At 46.5% G+C, this 24,076-nt stretch overlaps 1 protein-coding gene across 2 annotated transcripts in view; it reads right to left on the bottom strand.

Annotated features, from left to right (window-relative positions):
* The window catches only part of plcl1 (phospholipase C like 1), a 170,813-nt gene that overhangs the window by 6,767 nt on the left and 139,970 nt on the right, over positions 1–24,076 (bottom strand). For both annotated transcript variants that reach the window (XM_078404159.1, XM_078404157.1), the window contains one exon: positions 5,025–5,100. In XM_078404159.1, coding sequence (XP_078260285.1) covers positions 5,025–5,100 — 76 coding nt within the window. The remainder of the gene's footprint in view (positions 1–5,024; positions 5,101–24,076) is intronic.

The following is a 24,076-nucleotide window of genomic DNA, read 5'->3' as shown; positions in this document are numbered from 1 at the left end:
AAACAGCTTCAGTAAGGTAAGTCCACTATTAACTCCAACAACCTTTCTTAAATATTTTATGGATAAAATAGAAAGAACATAGAGCAGACTGAAGACACAAACAAGAGCAACTTTATAACTGTTATTTTCAGATCATTTCCTGACTAGCTAATTAAGAGCATCACCCAATGACCTGAAGGGAAAAGGATGACTTTGTCGATGAGAAATAGGAAAAATAAAATGTTGGTCATCTCATTTGCAAAGGGTAAACAATACCTCTCGTGTTCACTAGCATACTTTATGATACCCGTGATGAATCAAGTCCACCTCTGTATGGTGACTGGAAATAGTATACAAGGATTATTAAAAATGGGCAGCATAATCTGAAATCTAATCATATCTTTACTATCCCAATGTAGCACCATCATACAAAATGTGATACCAAGCCGCATAAGATAATATATGGTAAGGTGACCAAAAGTTTGGGTTCAAATAGATTTTAAACAGTATCTGAAAGGAGTAGAAAAAGGAGAAGTTTACAAAGGGGATTCCAGAATATGAATCCAGGCCTCAAAAGGGGAAGTCATGATTGCTGTGATAATCAGGGATCCATGACTGGAGGAGCTTTGAAATATTGAAGCTTTGTAGAATTAGAGAATATTGTTGAAATTGAGCAGCAAGGTAATGCAGGGATTTGAAAACCAGAATGGGGGATTGCTACTTAAAAGTAAATAAGCACAGAGATGATTGATAAATGTGCTGAAGAATTCACATGTCATGGTGGTCAGCCTCCTTTTCTTTTGAGACATCGTGGAGCTACTCATTCCGGATAGTCTTAAGTTTCTAGTTAATTAGCTCCTTGATCTCCTGGTCATTTTCATCAAACATGTCCCGGTTCCTCAAGGTAGAGAAGATAAGATTGGCTTCTCAGGTATCACACGTGGTGGATTCAGGACATTCCATATGCAGTGGTCACTCTGAAAGTTCTGTTCGCTGGGGGTTGACAGGTTGTGTGTCTAACATCCTCAGAGAAGAGGCACTTTTGTCAGGTTCTTCAGGGTTTCAACAATGATGATCTTGCATTAAGGTCAATGCCGATGTGTCGGTGGGGAAATATAGAGTGAATTAGGCGGTGGTCAGACCAACACTTACTGATATCAGTTGCAGACAAATGCGCAGGCCCTTACTTGGACAATGATATAAATTAACACCAGCCAGGTCTTGTAATGGACTGATACCATGATGCGATGTATTTGTTTCTCAGTCAACACAGAGCATTGGGTATGACAGGATTGTCCTCCATACATTTCGTCAGAAGGGTTCAGCTGAATATAGACTACCCTCTCCTTCCTTGCCAATTCTGCCCTAGGCAGATGTAGGCAAAAACGATGACCTCAACATGTCAACTTAGTCGGCACGGACAACAGGGGCCAGTTTCTGTGCTGCACAGCTCTATGACTCTATTCAGGAACAGCTTCTCCCCTTTTGTTATCAGGCTGCAGTCCTCCCAGAGGCTAGGGCGTAGTTCTGATCTTTCAACCTACCTCATTGCAGACCTTGCACTTTTTCTCTGTAACTGTAACATTATATTACGGTCACGGTGGCACAGCGGTGCCTTACAGCGAATACAGCGCCAGAGACCCGGGTTCGATCCCGACTACGGGTGCCGTCTGTACGGAGTTTGTACGTTCTCCCCGTGACCTGCGTGGGTTTTCTCCGAGATCTTCGGTTTCCTCCCACACTCCAAAGACGTACAGGTTTGTAGGTTAATTGGCTTGGTAAATGTAAAAAATTGTCTCCAGTGGGTGTAGCATAGTGTTAATGTGCGGGGATCGCTGGTCGGCGTGGACCCGGTGGGCCGAAGGGCCTGTTTCCACGCTGTATCTCTAAACTATATTCTGCACTCTGATATTTTTCTCTTTGCGTTTTGTGTTGTACTGGTGTATGGCTGGATTGTACTCATGTACAGTATAACTGGATAGCACACAATCAAAGATGTTCACAGTATTTCAGTAAACATGACAATAATAAACCAATATCAATCGAGGAGGAGCCAGCGCTGCCGTCGCAGCTGCGGCTTGCCTGCAGTCCGTCTGTCTTTTGTGTTTTTTGTTGTTTTTGTATGAATTGTAGTTTTAATATGGTGTAGTGTTGTATGTTATGTGGGGGGGAGGGGGTGGGAGTGGGAGGGAACGGGAACTGTAAAAAATTCTCTCTCCCGAACGGAGACACGAACCTGTTTCTGTGTCGTGTCTCCGTTCCCGTTGCGGCCTACCACCGGCCATGCACCTGGGACCACCTGGGGCTCTGGTTCGCAGAGCCCGCGGCCCGGACTCACCACCTGCAGTGCTGGCTGCCTGCGGATGCTGCGGGAGCGGCTACGACTCGTCTCCGGAGGCTCCGGCGCGGGCCGCGTGGACGTTGGAAGCCCGCAGGCCCCTGGATGGGGGCCGACATCGGGAGCTCTGGCAGCGGCAGAGGCAGCGTGTTCGCCCGCCCCAAATAGCGGGGCTTGGGTCGGCCCGCCGCGGACCTTTCACCGTCCGGCGCGGCCTGGAATAGGCCGTGGACCTTTCACCGTCCGGCGCGGCGCTCCAATGTCGGGAGCCCCGACCGCCCCGACGTGGCAAGTTCAACAGCCTGACCTCGGGAGAAGACGGCAGGGAAGAGAAAATACATTTTGGCCTTCCATCACAGTGAGAAGGGACTGGAGGAGACTCACTGTGATGGATGTTTCTTTTGTTTGGTGTTAGTGTATGATTGAATGTATTATTGCATTTTTATTGATTATTCTTATTGGTCTTAGTGTTTCAACTGCGGGTAATGTTTCATTTCACTACACATTTATGTGTATGTGACAAATAAACGACTATTGACTATTGACACTCAGGCACTCCACACCTGTAAGGTCAGGATGAAGGACATTATATATCCCTTGCTCCTAACTTAGTTTTCCCTTGCAACAAAATATTGCCGTACATACATCCAGCATGTGTTTTTTCCACAGAATTAACCTTGTTTGTTGCCAAGTATATTACTTTCTAATGATGCACCAAAATCATTATTCTTTTTCTCTCCACAGCTCATCCCATCCAATCCATGTCCTATTCATTGTCTTGTTTACAGACATCACTTTGCAATCGACACAGAACTCAATTTTTCAGAGCACCTCTATTTGCAACTGCAGTACTTGCAATATCCAAGCCACTTAGGCGGTAGTTCCATCTCATCCTGCACTGCATGCACATCCTTCTTTCTGTTGGCTGTCCAACATTTCTAGCTTGATTTAGGTGAGCTCCACCATGTTGCACTTTTCTCGAGTTAACTTTTACATAATAGTTCTTCCTTCAGACTGGATTCAACTTTCACAGTAACCTGCTTTCTAATGAGCAGCGTCATCAAATCCGCATAAGTGCAGTTATCTGCTGACAGTCTGACCCCCGCTGAGCGTTTATGTAGTGTAGCTGGTTGCTTAGAGTAAAGCAGTTAAGATCTAGATCTAGTGTTTCATTTCTCGTTCGGTTGCTATTTACATTCTCTACAATCTCGTATGTTGACGTTATGGTATGGCTGAAATTTCTCCCCATACGTTGTATATTAAGAGACACAACATTAATTATTTCATCCGTTCTGATTTATCTGTTGTAACCTGCACATTGCACAACATTTTCTCGTTACTGTCTCCATTCTTTAGTTAAGTTACTTAGCTCCAATGACCCTGGGGTCTATTTTTTTCCCTTCTTGTGCAGTTTTAATTGAATAAAGAACCTTCGAGCATGGGAACAGGCCCTTCGGCCCAAAACTTCTGTGCCAAACATGCCAAAATAAACTAATCCCTTCTGCCTGCATGTTGCTTGAAACACATATATCTAGCCAAACCTTGGCACATGTCCACATGGTTTCTCAATTTTCACGCGCAGTGTCATTATGTCATAGGTTTCCTCGTAATATCTGTCTTTAAACTACTGGAAGTTAGCTGTGCTTCCTTGGTTACGATCGCCTGAGTTATGGACATCCTGTATATAGGGGCGAGAGTTTGGAAGACTCACAGTCTGTGGATGGATTTTCTGGTTGCTGCGGGGCTGCAGGCATTGCCTACCGGTGGGATGGGCCATTTCTTTATGTCTTCCCACCATTACCCCTTCCTCACAGAGCCACAACAATCTGGGACTGTATCGAGCCAAGGAGAGCTGGGAGCACTAAGCAGATTCACTTGCTCATTCCCCGAGTCTGTGAGCTGGCTGGTGGCCACTCTTCCCACAGCTGCTTGCTCTCCCATCACATCTTTATCCATGATCCTCCGTCACATGCTGTTTCTGTTTATGTCTGACTTATGAACAGTTTGGGTTACAAATCTTTCTCAGGAATAAAATGCTGTCGTTAGCTGGGGACTGCCTGTAATTTCAGTTCACAAGGCAAAAATACTTTTTAAAGAACATGAAATTGTGCAAAACAATATCGTTTATAGTGGCTAGACACAAAAAGCTGGATTAACTCAACAGCATCTCTAGAGAAAAGGAATAGGCGATGTTTCAGGTTGAGACCCTTCCTTTATCATATCATATCATATATATACAGCGCGGAAACAGGCCTTTTCGGCCCACCAAGTCCGCGCCGCCCAGCGATCCCCGCACACTAACACTATTAACACTATCCTACACACACTAGGGACAATTTTTACATTTACCCAGTCAATTAACCTACATACCTGTACGTCTTTGGAGTGTGGGAGGAAACCGAAGATCTCGGAGAAAACCCACGTAGGTCACGGGGAGAACGTACAAACTCCTTACAGTACAGCACCCGTAGTCAGGATCGAACCTGAGTCTCCGGCGCTGCATTCGCTGTAAAGCAGCAACTCTACCGCTGTGCTACCGTGCCGCTCTTTATTTGTCGATAAAGAGAGACAGCTTCCAGATGCTTTCACTGAAGCAATGTACGGACATGCAACAATATACAGATGCAATCAACAACATACTGAGAATAGTTGGTCCCATCATAAAATTCTTAAAGTGGTAGCAATCTAAATTACTTCTGTAACATACCTGACTTCTGACACTGAATGATCTGGTCATATATAGAATCTGCCATTTCAATCAGGTGCGTTGAGTCTTGTATCACCTGGGAAAAAATACAAGTCAGTGAACACCGACCTACAGTAGTGTACTTCATTAAATAGTTATTTATTCTGTAGTTTAATTCATCTTCAGTGCTACGACTTAAAAATTAACAGCTCCTCTCAACCTGCTCCAATGTGACAGAAACTTACCATCACTTAGTTTCTAATTTATTCTCTCCTTGAACCAATAGGTTGTTTATGAGAAAATATGTTAAAATTCAACACTGTGTTTAGAAGATATCTCTCTTCATCTCACCTCTAGGAATTAATTGGTTTAAAAATGTCCACTGCAGATAATGGTATCCAAATTGAACAGGCGAGGCATCCTATTATATTTTCCTTTTTATATATATTCCTTTATTTGTCCCACAGCGGGGAAATTTGCATTGTGACAGCAGCAATGTGGATAGCAAGAGATCATTCATCTATCTATCTATCTATCTACTATTAAAACTCAGATCTTGTATGTATATATATATATTCCACTGATGTCGGCTGAATACGGCAATTTCGGCAAAACGGTGAACCGTAGCGCCACGAGTTTTGTACGGCCTTAATCACCACGCGGTTCGCTGCTGGAAAATGATATTGTTATTTAATTCGGTCGCATATTTTTTAAGTTACAGAGGTTTTAAAGCGCTGCCCCCCCTCATTTATCGAAGTTTTGACAGAAGGGGGGCGCTGTGGTGCGGCAGTGCTCAGTACGCATGCGCGGAATCTCCTCACTCTGTACTCAGCACGCATGCGCGGCATCTCCTCACTCGCACCAAAACAATGGACACGATCACCGGCTCACCTCTCCTCTCTCCCCTTGCTTCTCTCCTCTCTCCCACACCCGGGAGAACATCTCCCCGCTATTCCCCCCCCCCCCTGGCCTTTGAATGATGCGATCTCCCGAAGCCCCCCCCCCCCACCGGACTTTTCACTGATCCGATCACCCGCACCCCCCCCCCCTAAGAGTGTGTCTGGGGGAGAGAAAATTGGGGGGGGGGGGCTGAGAATGGGGAATGGGACAACAGGGGTAGTGCGGAGGGGAATTGGTGGTGGGGGAAAGAGGGGTACTGGGAAAAGGGGAGGTCCATATCCCTCCCCTCTCCCCCATCCCTCCCTCCCCCCTCTCTCCCCCCCCCCTCCCTCCCTCCACAAATACCACCCCATCTCTCATCACCCTCCCCCCCTCCCTCCACCCTCCATCCTCAACACATCCCTCCCTCCACCACTCCCTCCCCCTCGATCACTCCACACCTCCCTCCCCAAAACCTCCCTCCCTCCCCCCTTCACTCCCTCACCCCCTCCCGGATACAATGGAAACCCTAAGAGGACGGGCCAAAGGGGAGAGTGTGGGGAGAGTAAGCTCCCCCATCCCTCCCTCCCCCCTCTCTCCCCCCCCTCCCTCCCTCCACAAATACCACCCCATCTCTCATCACCCTCCCCCCCTCCCTCCACCCTCCACCCTCCATCCTCAACACCTCCCTCCCTCCACCACTCCCTCCCCCTCGATCACTCCACACCTCCCTCCCCCAAACCTCCCTCTCCCTCCCTTCCCCCCTTCACTCCCTCACCCCCTCCCGGATACAATGGAAACCCTAAGAGGACGGGCCAAAGGGGAGAGTGTGGGGAGAGTAAGAGTGGGGATGGGGGACGAGAGAATGGGGGAGTGGGGAATGGGCCCAACGGGCCCACTTTGTCTAGTATACTACTAAAACTCAGATCTTGTATGGTAATATATATGTATGTATGTATATTTGATTGCGCTGATTTCTCCAAAACGGTAAACCGTAGCGCCAAGATTTTTGCGCAGCCATAATCACCAAGGGGACATCTGCTGGAAAATGATGTTTTTATTTAATTCGGTCGTATATTTTGTAAGTTACAGAGGTTTTAAAGCACTGCCCCCCCCCCCTCATTAATTATTGATGGTCCTATAGGGGGCGGTGCGGTGCGGATTTAGTCTTCAGCGTGTGACGTCACAATGGACAAGCAGCTGCTATTGGGTGTCTGCTCTTTACAAATTTACATCTTTTTATTTTTAACCTTTTTTTCCAAGGTCTTCAGCTTGTGATGTCACAATGCTTGTGTGAGATGGTTGCAACATTGTTGCGAAAGGCAACTGATTGTTTTTTAAAGTTGTGTTTTTTATTGCAAGTCACTTAACATACACAGATCAGCATGGGGCCCCCACCGGGGCAAGTGTTTTGAAAAAAGAAAGGGGAGGTCCCCCTTCCCCCCTCAACCCCTTCCTCCCACCTCCTTCCCACGTCCATCCCCACTCCCTCCCCCCCTCCTCCCCAACACCCTCCCCATCCCTCCCCACCTCCCTCACCCCTCGGGGACAGGCCCAACGGGGAAAGAGGGGTACTGGGAAAAGGGGAGGTACCCTCTCTCCCCCCTTCCCCCCTCCCTCCCTCCACCTCCCCCCCTTCCCCCTACCCCCCCTCCCCCCTCCCCTCCTCCCTCCCTCCCCCTCCCTCCCAGCCTCCCGGTTACAAACATACACAGATCAGCATGGGGCCCCTATGCTCGTGGGCCACCGGGGCAAGTGTTTCGAAAAAAGAAAGGGGAGGTCCCCCTTCCCCCCTCAACCCCTTCCTCCCACCTCCTTCCCACCTCCATCCCCACTCCCTCCCCCCCTCCACCCCAACACCCTCCCCATCCCTCCCCACCTCCCTCACCCCTCGGGGACAGGCCCAACGGGGAAAGAGGGGTACTGGGAAAAGGGGAGGTACCCCTCCCTCCCCCCTTCCCCCCTCCCTCCCTCCACCTCCCCCCCTTCCCCCCTACCCCCCTTCCCCCTTCCCTCCTCCCTCCCTCCCCCCTCCCTCCCAGCCTCCCGGTTACAATGGAAACCCTACGAGGACGGGCCCAACGGGGAAAGAGGGGTACTGGGAAAAGGGGAGGTCCCCCTCCCTCCCCCCTTCCCCCCTCCCTCCCCCCCTCCTTCCACCTCCCCCCCTTCCCCGTCCCCCACCTTCCCTCCCACCCCTTCCCACCTCCCATCCCCCCCTCCATCCCCCTCCCCTCCTCCCTCCCTCCCCCCTCCCTCCCCGCCTCCCGGTTACAATGGAAACCCTACGAGGACGGGCCCAACGGGGAAAGAGGGGTACTGGGAAAACGGGTGGTCCCCTCCCCCCTTCCCCCTACCCCCTCCCTCCCCTCTCCCTCCCCCCTCCCCCCCTCACTCCCCCTCCCCTACCCCCTCCACACCTCCCTCCTCCCTCCTCCCTTCCCTCCCCCCCACTCCCCTCCCGGTTACAATGGAAACCTTACGAGGACGGGCCCAACGGGGAAAGAGGGGTACTGGGAAAAGGGGAGGTCCCCCTCCCTCCCCCCTCCCTCCCCCTTCCCCCCTCCCTCCCCCTTCCCCCCTCCCTCCCCTTCCCCCCTCCCTCCCCCTTCCCCCCTCCCTCCCCCCCTAACCCTCTCCCCCCCTTCCCCCTCCCCTCCCCCTCCACACCTCCCTCCTCCTTCCCTCCCCCTTCCCTCCCTCCCCTCCTCCCGGTTACAATGGAAACCCTACGAGGACGGGCCCAACGGGGAAAGAGGGGTAGTGGGAAAAGGGGAGGTCCCCCTTCCCCCCTCCCCCATTCCCTCCCCCTCCCCTCCCCTTCCCTCCCCCTCCCCTCCCCCTCCCCTCTTCCTCCCCTCCTCCCTCCACACCTCCCTCCTCCCTCCCTCCCCTCCTCCCGGTTACAATGGAAACCCTATGAGGACGGGCCCAACGGGGAAAGAGGGGTACTGGGAAAATGGGAGGTCCCCCTCCCTCCCCCCATACCCCCCTCCCTCCCCTCTCCCTTCCCCTTCCCCCCTCCCTCCCCTCTCCCTCCCCCCTTCCCCCCCTCCCCTCCCCTCCCCCCTCCCTCCTACCCCTCTCCCTCCCCTCTCCCTCCCCCCTCCCTCCCCCTCCCTTCCACCCTCCCCTCCCCCCCTCCCCCCTCCCCCCTCCCCTCCCCCCTCCACACCTCCCTCCTCCCTCCCTCCCCCTTCCCTCCCCCCCACTCCCCTCCCGGTTACAATGGAAACCCTACGAGGACGGGCCCAACGGGCACACTTGTGCTAGCATACTATTAAAACTCAGATCTTGTATGTTTGTATATATATTCCACTGATGTCGGCTAAATACGGCAATTCCGGCAAAACGGTGAACCGTAGCGCCACGATTTTTGTACCGCCTTAATCACCATGCGGTTCGCTGCTGGAAAATGATATTTTCATTTAATTCGGTCGCATATTTTTTAAGTTACAGAGGTTTTAAAGCGCTGCCCCCCCTGATTTATCGAAGTTTTGACAGAAGGGGGGCGCTGCGGTGCGGATTAATCTTCATTGTGATGTCACAATGCCCCTGTGAGATGAACTCGAGCTGACCCCCCTTCCCCCCCCCCCGCGGTATTCAGCGTGTGACGTCACAATGCCCCTGTGCTACATTGTTGCGAAAAGCTGTCAAGTCAAGTCAATTTTATTTGTGCTGTACATCTGATTAGGTACTAAGGAAAAAAATGAAACATACAGTAGCACGCAAACAGTTCACAGCGCCTCCTCAATGAGCCTCAGACGCTAGGGAGTAGAAATAGGTTTTGAGCCTGGACTTAAAGGAATCGATGGAGGGGGCAGTTCTGATGGGGAGAGGGATGCTCTTTCCACCCTCCCTCCCTCCCCCCCTCCCGGTTACAATGGAAACCCTACGGGGACGGGCCCCCACCCCCCTCCCTCCCCACCACCCTCCCTCCCCTCTCCCTCCCCCCTTCCCCCCTCCCCTCCTCCCTCCACACCTCCCTCCTCCCTCCCTCCCCCTTCCCTCCCTCTTCCCTCCCCTCCTCCCGGTTACAATGGAAACCCTACGAGGACGGGCCCAACGGGGAAAGAGGGGTACTGGGAAAAGGGGAGGTCCCCCTTCCCCCCCTCCCCCATTCCCTCCCCCTCCCCTCCCCCTTCCCTCCCCCTCCCCTCCCCCTCCCCTCCTCCCTCCACACCTCCCTCCTCCCCCCCTCCCCTCTCCCCTCTCCCCTCCCCCCTCCCCCTCCCCTCCCCCCCTCCCCCCTCCCCTCCCCCCCTCCCCCCTCCCCCCCTTCCTCCACCTCCCCTCCTCCCTCCCTCCCCCTTCCCTCCCCCCCACCCTCCCCCCTTCCCCCCTCCCCCCCTACCCGCCTCCCTCCCCCCCTTCCCCCCCTCCCCTCCTCCCTCCACACTTCCCTCCTCCCTCCCTCCCCCTTCCCTCCCTCCCCTCCTCCCGGTTACAATGGAAACCCTACGAGGACGGGCCCAACGGGAAAAGAGGGGTACTGGGAAAAGGGGAGGTCCCCCTCCCTCCCTCCCCCCCTCCCCCCCTACCTGCCTCCCTCCCCTCTCCCTCCCCCCCTTCCCTCCCTCACCCCCCCTCCCTCCCCCTCCCCTCCTCCCTCCACACCTCCCTCCTCCCTCCCTCCCCCTTCCCTCCCTCCTCTCCTCCCGGTTACAATGGAAACCCTACGAGGACGGGCCCAACGGGGAAAGAGGGGTACTGTGAAAAGGGGAGGTCCCCCTCCCTCCCCCCTTCCCCCCTTCCCTCCTCCCTCCCTCCCCCCTCCCTCCCCCCTTCCCCTCTACCCCCTCCCCTCTCCCTCCCCCCTCTCCCTCCCCCCTCCCCTCCCCCCTTCCCCCCTCCCTCCACCTCCCCCCCACCCTCCCCCTTCCCTCCCCCCCTTCCCTCCCCTCCCGGTTACAATGGGGAACTTGGCGTAAGTTACAATGGAAACCCTACGAGGACGGGCCCAACGGGCACACTTGTGCTAGTTATAAATAAAAATAAAGACAAGGATAAATTGTCATCATTTATTGTGTATTCCTTAACTGTTACTGTTGACTCGTCTGCTGGGAGTAGACCAGAAAAGGTCGAATAATGAGTATAAGAAGCGGACTTTTGACTTTCTACTTCAATTTGTCTGATTCAATGCATGGTTAAATTTACAATTTTAATTTTGTTATTGCATAGCTTGTTGAATTTAATTTTCTTATTTCTTTCTGTGATTGGACTGATTCAATTGAAAGATGCCAACATGGAAACAGGCCCTTCGGCCCATCGAGTCCATGCCGACCATCATTCACCCATTAACACCAGTTCTATGTTACCCCACGTTTTTGTATCCATACTTGGCGTAAGTTACAGTGGTCAATTAACCTGCAAATCTGCACTTCTTTGAATGTGGGAGGAAGCCAGGGGACTCGAAGGAAATTAACGTGGTCACAGGGAGAAAATGTAAATTCTACATGGACAGCACCCGAGATCAGGATTGAACCCAGGTCTCTGGCGCTGTGAGGCAGTGCCTCTATTAGCTGCCCTCTGCGCCAACATGTAAATCATAAAAATAAATAAAATCTGCCATAAATGAGCACTCAAGATACTTCGAACAATGTTGTACAAGTTTTAGGAAGAAAGTTGGTGTGCAGCTGATCGTACAGCTGGTACGCACACAGGCATTTTATAACTGGCAATTGTAAGGGCTACACATCACACAGACGTGTGTTTAAAACCAAAATACCAATAGAAAAGGCTCAAAATAGCAGCAAGTGTGGCGACCAAAGCAAAGTTACCAACTAGTCTGTAAACTCAGTTGCTTTTTATTCAGCATTATGAGATTCAAAATATTTTTTCTTAAAGATGCCTTCCTGGATGATTTTGCACTACTTTGGAAATCTAGATGTGTATTTATGGGTATTAGTTCTCCTTGTACCCCAGTGTAGTTTCTGTGTCAGTTACCCAGAGTGGTACCAGAATAGCACCATTGCCTACATTCCAGACAGGGGAAATTGGACGAGGTTTTCCTGGGAGTGATTGATGTTGATAACTTCTAGGTAGGCATGTATAGTAGAACAATGTTGATTTTCGATCCCTGTAAGTTCATCCTCCTGGGGGTCCCACACAGGATTGATTCACTATTACAGCCTAACCTCAATTCACCAATCTCACTTCCAGTCCTTCCCACTCTCATGACAGGCCCCGGCACTGCCAATTCCCCAAGTCCTTGTATTCCTCCTAACTGCCTGCAACTCTTGAGATCCTCCCAAGCACCCTATGCACCATCTGATCTCCGCAACCTGCAGCTATGTATGCCCTTTGACTTCATGACGCCCCCACCTGGATCTATCTGCCCATATATGCAACACCCCCAACCTCATCTGATTCCACCTATCACCAACTAGTCTCTCTCACTTGCTGTCTTACCTCTACACTCACAACCCTAAATAGTTTGCCTGTACAGATGCTACTTCATCCACTGAGTTCTTCCAGCAATTTGAGTAAAGTACAAACTGCTGGGGGAACTCAGTGTATCAGGCAGTATCTATGGAAGGAAATGGACAGACAATGTTTTGGGTCGGAACCCTTCTTCAGAAATCAAATGTCCATTTCCTTCTAATAGAGACCACTTGACCCGTTGAGTTCCTCCAGCAGATTGTTTTTTTTCCCCTCAAGATTCATGGATCTGCAGTCTGTTGTGAATTTTCCAGCAATTTGTCTGTTTGTTCCATATTCCAGGATCTGCAGTCTTTTATCTTCAGAATCTTTTGGCGAGAGGTTCATGTTGATTACCTCGAATTACATTATAATGCTGAACATTTTATGTTATTTTAGACTTTTAGGATCTTCTCTGCTTTGCTTTTATTTGTGTTTAAAATTGTTTTATTAAAGCATTACAGTACGCACTCATGACTCTGAATTCCATTACATGTACCGAATATTTACTCAATGGTGAACTCTATTCAATTTAATGAAAATAATTACTCAATATTTAGATTATATTCTGATTATGTTTTTCGAAGAACACTGACATTTAGTTATTTTGTGATATTCTCGTGGAAAAGTAATTACATTGATTTATAATCTAAAAAGTACCGGACAAATGTTGAGCTTTAAGGATTAACTGTTACAAGAAGCTTTAGTTTTCAATTGCATTTAATGACAACCTATAAGAACACTAAATCTCCTCAATCATACTTTAAAACCTTGGAATATAATTTGTACCCATTTTAAATAGTTTGTGCCAATTAAATAGTGGAAATAAAGTGCTTGTGGATGCAACTAATATAGCTGGTAAATAAAGCTGAAATCTCAGAATTTCATAGAAACATGGAAAATAGGTGCAGGAGTAGGCCATTCGGCCCTTCGAGCCTGCACCGCCATTCAATATGATCATGGCTGATCATCCAGCTCAGTATCCCGTACCTGCCTTCTCTCCATACCCCCTGATCCCTTTAGCCACAAGGGCCACATCTAACTCCCTCTTAAAATTAGCCAATGAACTGGCCTCAACTACCTTCTGTGGCAGAGAATTCCACAGATTCACCACTCTCTGTGTGAAAAAAACTGCACGTGTTTGAATAAAAACATTTATGTCTGTCTAAAACAAAGCACATGATTCTTTTCACTCTCAGTAACATAGAAAATCCTTTGAAAACCCTTGCTTTAATCTGGGCAAGATAATTACACTGTCCTGACCTGCCAAAAAAACTTGCATTTGGTGAATTAAAGTCCAGCAAAGAATGACAGAAAATAATTTTACATACTGAACTTTCTATTGAAAAATTAATGAAATATTATTTTACATTTGTATCTAAAACAAATAACTCAACTGTAAACTAAGTGAACATGTTACGTTAAAGATGTTATTTAGTTGATACAAGATTTTTTAAATGATAAGCTAAATCGCATTCCAATATTTTAATGCCTGATTCATGAGATATCTTTGGCCAGATTGATGTTTTTGGATGTTGCAAGTTAGATTAAAGTATCTTGCACATATAATCCTTCAAGCTTCACATTTATCTGGTACCTCCTGAAACATGAATCTTTCACTTGATTTTCCTCAAGAATGCCACATTAGTAGAAAGAGTCATAGAGCCATACAGCAGGGAACAGACCCTTTGGCCCACTTGCCCAGGCCGACCAAAATGCCCAATCTATGCTGGTCCCACCTGCCCATGTTTGGCCTCTAAACTTGTATCTGTCCAAATGTCTTTTAGATGTTGTTATAGTAAGTGTTCAATTGCCATATGCACTGAAACGGAACAATTAATTTCTTACTTGCAGCAGCACAACAGGTTTGTAAATACAGTACTCAAACAAAAAACAAAAAAGTACAACAAATAAAAAACCTAATAGAGTGCAAAAACAAAAGAAATCCCAAAATTCCTAGTGCCACCAAGACAGTTCGTCGTTCCTCCTATCCTCTGACTCATCATTAAGCATAATACGTCCAACAACGGCGGTGCCATCAGCTAATTTACAGATGGAGTTGGCTCCACAGTTATGTATAAAGCAAGTAGAGCAGAGATTAAACACATATTCTTGAAGTGCCCCTATGCTCATGATTATCGAGGAATGTTGAGGATCCATATTGATGAGGAATTCAAGAACCCAGTTGCAAAAGGAACCAGTTCTCTGAGCTTGGCAACAAGTTTGGACGGGATGATGGTGTTGAATGCCAAGCTGTTGTCTATGAACAAAGGCCTCAACTACCTCTTCTTGCAGCTTGTTCCATTTTCTCACCACCCTCTGTGTGAAAATGTTGTCCCTCAGGTTCCTATTCAATTTTTTCATTCTCACCTGAAATCTATGAACTCTGGTTCTTGATTCCCCTGCACTGGGTAAAAGACTGTGCATTCAACCTATCCCCCTCATAATCTTATACACTTCTATAAGTATTCTCCTGCTCTCCAAGGAATAAAGTCCTGGCCTGCCCAACCTCTTCCTATGGCTCAGGCCCTCATGTCCTGGCAACATCATTGTAAATCTTCTCTGCACTCTTTCCAGCTCAACAACACTCTTCCTCTGGCAGGGCAATCAAATCTGAACACAATACTCCAAAATGCAGCCTCACCAAAGTCTTGTACAAATGTAACATAACATCCCAACTTCTATACTCAATACCCTGACAAATAAAGGCCAATGTACCCAAAAGCCTTCTTGATCACCCTATCTTCCTGTTACACCACTTTCAGGGAACTATGTACCTGCATTCCTAGATCCCTCTGCCCTACAACACTCCTCAGGGTCATGTGAAAGTCCAAATTGTTGACATAAACTGCAAACAACAGTGAGCCCAGCACCAATCATCCCCTGCTTCCTTCCATGAAGCCAATTCTCATCAAAACTCTCCCAGGATCCCATGCAATCTAACCTTCCATTCGGAACTTTATCAAATGCCTTGCTGAAATCCATATAGACAGCGTCTATGGCTTTACCCCTGTCAACCTTTTTGGTTACTTCTCCAAAAAATCAATTAGATTTGTAAGATGTGATCTCTCATGTACAAAATCAGGCTGACTTTCGCTAATCAGACCCTGCCCAATCTTACCCCTCAGAATCCTCTCCAGTAACGTCTACCACACATGTAGACAATAGGCTCACTGGTCTATAGTTCCCAGCCTATATCTTGCAGTCCTTCTTAAATAGACACACATTAGCCAGTCTTCCGTCACCTCACTCGTGTCTAATGATGATTCATTTATATCTTAGCAATGGCTCCTGCAACTACTTCTGTAGCTTGGCACAGTGTCCACAGCTACATTTGATTAGGCCCGGGAGCTTTATCTACCTTCATACAGAAGAAGAGATTACCATAATTCTTTGAAAAAAAAACTGCAGCAGAACAAGATACAAAATGTTCAGTGGCTCAGGCGATATCTCTGGAAAAAATGGATCGGTGACTTTTCAGGTCTTCTCAGCTTTCAAATTCTGAAGTAAAATAACAGTACTTCTGAATACATAAGGATATGAGGCATAAAGGATTTAGACGGCAAATAGCAAGGCAAGAAGGAGGAAACAATTCTATTTGGGGCGCAAACTAAAATAGAGACCAAAATGTGTTTTTCTGAAATCTCACAGGCCAATGATGTAATAATGAGGATAAAGAACAACCAGTCACAGTACACATGGTGTCTGGGACTGACGAGAACAAAAAAGCATATCATTTACACCATTTTATCACATTTGTTGCAACATTGTAGGTAGTTCATTATTGTTATGCCAAAAAAAGATAGCTGTTAGTGGAACTCAGCGGGTCAGGCATCTGTAGAGAAAGTTGCCTCCACTTTTAGCATGAATGTGTTGCCAACTGATACTTTTGAGATGGCTGAATTGGAATTGGTAGATATCTCTAACCCAAAATATTGCTCTACGAAAAAACAAATATTCACCTGAAATATTAACTGAAAATGTTGGAAAATAGGCAGAGTTAATGTTTTAGGTTGACAATCTTTCATCAGAATTAGTTAAACTTAGAAAACAAGCCTGTTTTATGGTGCAGAGAAAGGGAAATCTTGGAGAAAATACAAAAAGGCTTTTTTGTTCTTGTCATCTCTCCCGTCTTCGCAACTTAAAACATCGTTGTTTTCTAACTTAACTAAATTCTAATGAGAGGTCAAAATCTTAACCCTCCTTCTGTTTCTCTCTATAAAGCTGTCAGACCCGCTGAATATTTCAAGCATTTGTTATTTTTATTGCTCTATGTGAAGTTGGATAACATTGCCAACATTCCTGAAGTTGCTCAACATTTCCAGCTCTTATCCTGGTAAATAAGAAAGATGAATGCTTCTAAATCACACTATGTGTCTCAAAACTGTACTGTCGTAATAGGCACAGTGCTGAGAGGACTGGTCAGCTACATGCAAGAATGAAGTGATGCAAAGATTTCTCAGGATCAGCATTGGGGAATGTTGGCAAATGTTCTCATCCTGCTGCATTTTTGACGTTGGGAAGAAAATCTGGATTCTTTATGTCTTAGGAAATGTAATAACATGGTCATCCCAGACAAAATCCTAGTGTCCTAAAAGCATGATCACATAATCATTTCCCCAAAATTACTAATAGTTATCATTAATAGAAACTTTGGATACACCAATCAGTTTAGTGCATGGAATAATTAAATCAGGAGGCAATGGTTGATCGTAGAGATCTGTGCCAAACTAAGTATGCATTTACCAATGAGCTACCAGCTAGGGAAATTTCATTCCTTCTTGAATAAATCAAATTTAGGAAGCATTTTTGTTAGCACAAAATTCTATCTTTGGAGAGCGCAAGTGTAATGTAGTTTACCTAACACTTGCTGTTTGCACACTTGCTGTTTGCAGACAGGAAGATATTATTTCCTCGTATGAAGATATCCGCTGTCCATCACATCCTCTGACTTCTGGTGATATCAGAAATTGAGGCACTCGCTGCTGAATCCCCAGTCTCTTAAACTGCTCTTGAGTTAAGTATTATCTAGCTGGTATGATTAAGTTCCATTTAATGACGACCTCCTGTATGTCGACTGTGAGATGCTCAATTATGGTAATTGAGCATGTCGAGAGGGTTAGACTTAATTGAGGTGGAGGCGGTCATTACCTACAACTTGTGTGGCACGAATATTACTTGCCACTTATCATCCAATGCCTGAATACTGTGCAGACACAGGCTACTTCATCTCCTGAAAAGTTGCAGATGGAAATGAGTGTTGTGCAATAATCGGTAAACATTCCCACTTTCGATCTTGCAGTGTGCAGTGAAATGAAAGTGGCAATGCCTGCGGATTGTGCAAAAAAAAATTACAATTACAGCATATAAATTAAAATTAATACAGAAAAGAAAAATTTAGTCCCTGGAGTTATAATAGTTAACAGTCCTGATGGCCTGTGGGATGAAACTCCGTCTCATCCTCTCCGTTTTCACAGCATGACAGCGGAGGCGTTTGCCTGACCGTAGCAGCTGGAACAGTCCGTTGCTGGGGTGGCAGGGGTCCCTCATAATCTTGCTTGCTCTGGATCTGCACCTCCTGATGTATAGGTCCTGCAGGGGGACGTGTGTAGTTCCCATGGTGCGTTCTGCCGAACGCACTACTCTCTGCAGGGCCTTCCTGTCCTGGGCAGAGCTGGTAGTGGAATCAAGATAACTGGGATAAGGATCTTTCTCTGAGGAATGCATGCGGTTATGATGTTATAGTATCAACGCCGGGATGTTTGATCTCCAACAAATAGAGGCAGGTGTAAAGTATGACATCAGCCAGTGGAGAGCTTTCTCCTCACTTCCCATTGACCAACAATACTAGGGTTCACTCATGTCATAGTCAGTTAAATGACGCCTTGATGTACTCTCATCTACAGGTACGCTCATCTAATTTATGGAATTCAACCTCTCCAATTCAGTTTGGACTGAGGTTGAAACGAGCCCCTGGCAAATCCCAAACATAGAATCATTGTGCAAGTTATTATTGAATAATTACCACTAAATATTCCAATGATACCCTCCATTTCTTTGCTGATGATTGAGAGTGGATTCATTGGATTTGTCCTGCTTTTTGGTAGATACGACAAACATGGACAATTTTCCATATTTCCAACTACATTGTTAAATAATATGGGTAGATGCTTGGAGAGATTTGAACACAAGCCTTCAGAGCACATTTGAGAAATGATTGGCCCTGTAGAATATGCCATGTTCAATTGTCTCAGTCAGTTCTTCAATTCATGTCAATTGATTTAGCTTGGCTAAGAATTGTCCTCTGTGAGAACCTGTGGAGGATCCAAGATGAATCAACCACAAGACATCTCAGGCTGAAGATGGTTGCAAATTGCTCGACCTTATCTTTGCATTTACCTGCTGGGATCTATCATCGAGGACAGAAATGGCCTTGCAGCCTCCACCTCTTGTTTGCTGTTTAATTATTGCCACTATTTGTCAACTGCATGAGACATGAAGGCAGAGCTTTGATCTGATATGTTATTTGTCAGATTATTTAGCTTCAGTCATTGCAAGCTATTTTTTTCCCAATTGGCGCATTTAATAGGCCTATTTGCAAATTCACCAGGTTGGAACCTTATTGCTAGGAGCTCCTAATGCTATTTATGGCATGCCTTTTGTTCCCTGTTAAACCAGATTTGATCTCCAGACTTGATGGTAAAGTGATGATTATGCCAGGTTCAGACATTACAACTGTGAGACCCAGTTTTGAGCTGCTATATTTGTTCCAAATCTTTCCCAATGAACATGATGGTTGTGTCACAGAACACGGAGAAAGAAGTTCTCAATATAAAATGGTACTTTGGCTCGACAAATACAGAGCAGTGGTTGCTCTGGAAAAATGCCATCACAGACAGATATATATGCGACAAGATGACTGGCAAGGATGAGGTCAAGAAGGTTGACGTGAATGTGGAAATAATTAAAAATTGAATTAATGTACGCTGGTGTAAATGGGTGGTTTATAGTCAGTGTTCACTTGATGGACTGAAGGTTATATTTCCGTGCTATACGTCTCAATGATGTTAAGGTTTATCTCTTGTATCACTCTTCACCTCCTGCATCCTTACCTAGCAACACTATACTCGGGCAAGGTTAGAGACGGTGGGGTCTGCTTTCTAATCAATACCTAGTGGTGCTCAGACGTGGCAGACCTGGCGAGCTCATGCTCCCTGTACCTGAAATATCGGTCTGTGAAATTCCCTACCTGCCGAGGGAATTCATCTCAGCTATACTGACAGTGGTCTCCATCCCCCCCCCCCCATGCGGACGTCAAGCTTGCTCTGAAAGAACTGTACTCCACTATCAAAAGGGCTTGAGACAAAACACCCCGAGACCTTATTCGTGGTAGCCAGAAACTTCAATCAAGCCAACCTCAGGGGCATACTACCAAAGTACCACCAGCATGTCCCAACAGGGGCCAGAACACCCTTGACCACTGCTACACATTAACAAAAAATGCTCTGTCTCTCGGCCACATTTCGGGAAATCTGATCTGATCAGCAGTGCTTCTACTCCCTGCCTACAAACAAAAACTGAAGCAGGAGGATCCGATACAGAGCATTGTTCAATGCTGGTTAGTGGATACAAATGACATCCTATGCAAAATGCTACGGGTCAGAAGACTGGTCCTTATTCAGGGATTCAGCAGCTAATCTGAATGAGTACGCCACTGCCATGACTGACTTCATTGGCAAATATGTCGAGGAGTGCGTGCCGCAGAAGATAATCCGAGAGTTCCCCAACCAGAAACCATGGATGAATCGTGAGGTGCATTCACAGGTGAAGGCCATGGCTGCCGTGTACAAGTCTGCAAATCAGAAATAACTAGACCAGGAGTCAGACACATTAAATGAATTTAATAAAGTGAGCTAACCATGAAGTGCAAGGTCATTCACGACCAGAACTAGCAACACAGTTTAAAACCCAGCAAGACGATATTTTAGCTGAGGGATGAGTTTCTCGTCACCTTACGTTTTAGTTCCTGAGCGTGTGCTACTGTGACCTCTCTGTCCTTGGTTCATTACAGTTCCCAAACAGAGTTCTATTCAAACTGGAGATCAGCAGCTTTTTAAAAAACAATTTACAACTTATGTTTCAACAATCTCAGGTGATAGTGCTCCTATTTTTTGGTCAGCAATTATTTTAATGGCCTCATTTTTGCCGCTTAACCAGTCCTTTGTTTTATTTAGCCTTGCACCATCTTCCATTATACATTTCCCTCCTGTCACTACACTACAACCTTACTCTTGATTGATTCTGAACCCCCCCCCCATCCCTTTCTATTCATCTGCATTATTGAGAGCCTGATGAAACAACCTGAAACATTAATGTCCGTAAATTGGATCACATAGCACTTTTTTTTCCATGACAGGGGGTTAAAAATAGATTTAGCCTGGAGTAGATTACACCTGCAGCCATTTCTTGGTTGAATCATGGAAATCAGGAAGTTTGACCTTGCTCTCTTTATGAAAGTGAACCTTGTAACCCAGATTGAATTCTGCACTCTTGTAACCCAGATGGACTTTGGTGTGACATAATTCCCCCATGCACCACTTTCTCTGGAGCATTGCAGGGGAACTTGGATCGTGTCTTCTTGGGAGAACAATTGTTTGGCGTTCCTGAAACGGTAAGTTTAAAACTGCAGCACCAAACTAGGAGACCTGCAAGGCAATTTATATATTTACCTTCAGTCAATTATTCCTCACTGAAATAAAAATCCCCCGTGAAAAATCTGCATGTCCAGCTTGAGTCTTCAATCCCTTCTCTGCACTCTCCCAAACTCTGTGATCACCTCTCCCTTTGCTGAGACTGTCACCGCTGTTGCTCTGCCCTAACATCTTTATACCAGGTAGACACAAAATGCTGGAGTAACTCAGCGGGTCAGGCAGCATCTCAGGAGAGAGGGAATGGGTGACGTTTCGGGCCGAGACCCTTCTTCACTCTGAAGAAGTGTCTCGACCCGAAACGTTACCCATTCCTTCTCTCCTGAGATGCCGCCTGGCCCGCTGAGTTATTCCAGCATTTTGTGTCTACCTTCGATTTAAACCAGCATCTGCAGGGTTTTTTTCCTACACATCTTTATACCAGCTCTGTTTCCAATTTCACCTCCATAACCTCCATCGTGACTTCTGTCCCTGATACCAACTCAAAATGCTGATATCACTGAACTAAATCAACTATTCCCTGGGCTCCAGTTTACTCCACCCTCACCACACGTGCCAGTCCTATCCTGTTCCCGTCAAGAACAATGTGCTGTTTCACCAGCCTTTGAGGCGTTTGTTTCAGTTCCCCGAAGCAAATAAGAGGCAAAAGCTTTCCCAGTGGCTCAGAAATGTTTTCTGTGAGCCATGCAACTGGACACCAAATGTCATGATGGTCTCAAAAGTAACAAGCTTTCTAAAACAATTGTCCTAAATCTTTTATGGATCCTCTCTCATGATTTCATAATAAGATGACTGAATCCTCTCATGATTTCATAATAAGATGACTGGAATTGAATACAATGAGGCCAGAATGGTATTTTACAAAGATTCTGTATGATTTATCTGTTTTCCTACTCCATGCCTCTACTGATAAAGCCTAGAATTGTATCAGCCCTATTAAATTGCTTTATCAGTCTGCCTTGCCACTTACCGGCCCAACTTACCCACACTGATCAACATGTCCCATCTACATTAGTCCTACCTGCCTGCGTATGGTCCATATCCCTCTAAACCTAATGCTAGCCATATACCTGTTTAAATGTTTCTTAAACCTTGCAATAGTACCAACCTCAACAACCTCCTCCTGCAGCTCGTTCCATACACCCACCATCTTTTGTGCAAAATAGTTACCCCCCAGGTTTCTACTAAATCTTTCCCCCCTCACCTTATACCTGTCCTCAGGTTCTCGATTCCCCTACTCTGGGCAAGAGACTCTGTGCATTTAGCCGATCTATTCCTCTCATGATGTTGCACCTCTATGATAGGCATTTTTGTGTCATCTGTAAACTTTAAAATTGTAGCTTCTCCCTCAAGTCTAGGTCATTAATGTAGAATAAAAACATGGTAATCCCAACACCAAGCGTAGAGAATGTCACTGTTCACCTCCCTCCAGGTTGATAGCAACATCTCACCATGACTTCATATTCATGCTTTTAATGTCCCCTTTATGCCACATCCTTCAGTTGTGCTGATGTGACACCTTATCTGAAATCTGTAAGTCCAACTACACAGCATTGAATGTATTACCCACGTTAAATCTCTGTGACCTCATTATAAAAAAAAATCCTATTCAATTGTTTAACATGATTTGTCCTGAACAAATCCATGCTGACTTGTCTTTATTAACCAATTCATTCCCGAGTAGTTATTAATCTTGTTCCAGATCAAAAAAGACACAAAGTGCTGGAGTAACTCAGCGGGTCAGGCAGCATCTCTGGAGAGCATGGATAGGTGATGTTTTGGGTCGGGATCATTCTTCAGACCTTCTCTTGTGAGACTCTCTCACTGCTCCCTGTCAGTGTGGCCCTATCCCTCTACTCCTCTTCTGTGATTCCTGCTGCACAACATCTCCTCTGTTCCAGATCAATATCTCTAAGAGCTTCCTTACTGAAGTTAAACTGACTGGTCTATAGTTCCTGGACTTTCAGTCTTTTTGGACTTTAACCGCAGATGCTGAAATCTTGTATAGAACGCAAACTGCTGGAGTAACTCAGTGGGTCAGTACCCCCCCCCCCCCCCCCCTCGGAGGACATGTCAGAAAGAAGGGTCCTAACACAAAACATAACCTATCCACCTATCCATGGCCTCCAGAGATGCTGCTTGACACAATGAATTACTCCAGCATTTTATGTTCCTGGACTTTTACTATCTTTCCAGTTATTTTCTCCAATTTCACCATCCCACCATCATCTTTCTTTCACTGCCCCTCTTCCCATTTACCAATTGTCCTTCCCTCACTTCACTTTAGATTTTTACTGCCCATCCCTTCTTTCCTTCCTTTTTTATTCACCATGACCTTCCCCTTCCCCCTTTTACTTTACTTCTATCTGGTTGCTTTGTATTTGTCTCTGCACTCTCTTCCCCAACCCCCCACCCCTTCCTTTCCCAAGCCCTTCAAGATCTTCTATGCCTTACCTTTTACTGCCCCTATTTCAATTATTTTTACATTTCCTTTTGATCCCCTCTCTTTCTCAGTTTACTAATTATTTTTCTCCTCTGTGCTTCCAACCTCCCTTTCTTCATCTTCTTTACCCATTTCCTTGTCCTCACCTTTAGGCTCTTCACTTTCCTCTATCCAATTTTACTCCATACACACCTCTCACCATCACTCCACCCTCTACTTTTTCACTGAGACCCTCTCTCCTCTTTCACAAACACTATCTTTCCTTTTGCTCCTTCTTTGTTCTTCCCTTATCGCTCTTTCAGTCACTGCCTCTATTCCTCCTCTCCTCATTCATTGAGTTTCCTCTTATTACTTAAAGTGCTTTCTTTTTTTTTTCCCTCCACTTTCACTGAGACTTTCTTTCTCTCTCTCTCATTTCACTTTCTCCTCTATCTCCTCCCCCTCTTGACAGTCAAACTTGAAGCCTGTGCATCAGCATCTGGTCACAAATCCATCAGAGCATTCTGTCATTGCCTCGGGATTAACTACCCAAGGCCTAGTTGTTTGGACCAGTCTGAAGAAAGGTCCCGACCCGAAACATCACCTATCCATTTTCTTCGTGGTGAACCTTGCGAGTTGGGAGT

This window comes from Rhinoraja longicauda, chromosome 8 (assembly GCF_053455715.1).
Source record: "Rhinoraja longicauda isolate Sanriku21f chromosome 8, sRhiLon1.1, whole genome shotgun sequence".
Classification (NCBI taxonomy): Eukaryota; Metazoa; Chordata; class Chondrichthyes; order Rajiformes; family Arhynchobatidae; genus Rhinoraja; species Rhinoraja longicauda.
The sequence above is the reverse complement of the archived record's forward strand: the minus strand, read 5'-3'. Positions and strand labels throughout refer to the sequence as shown.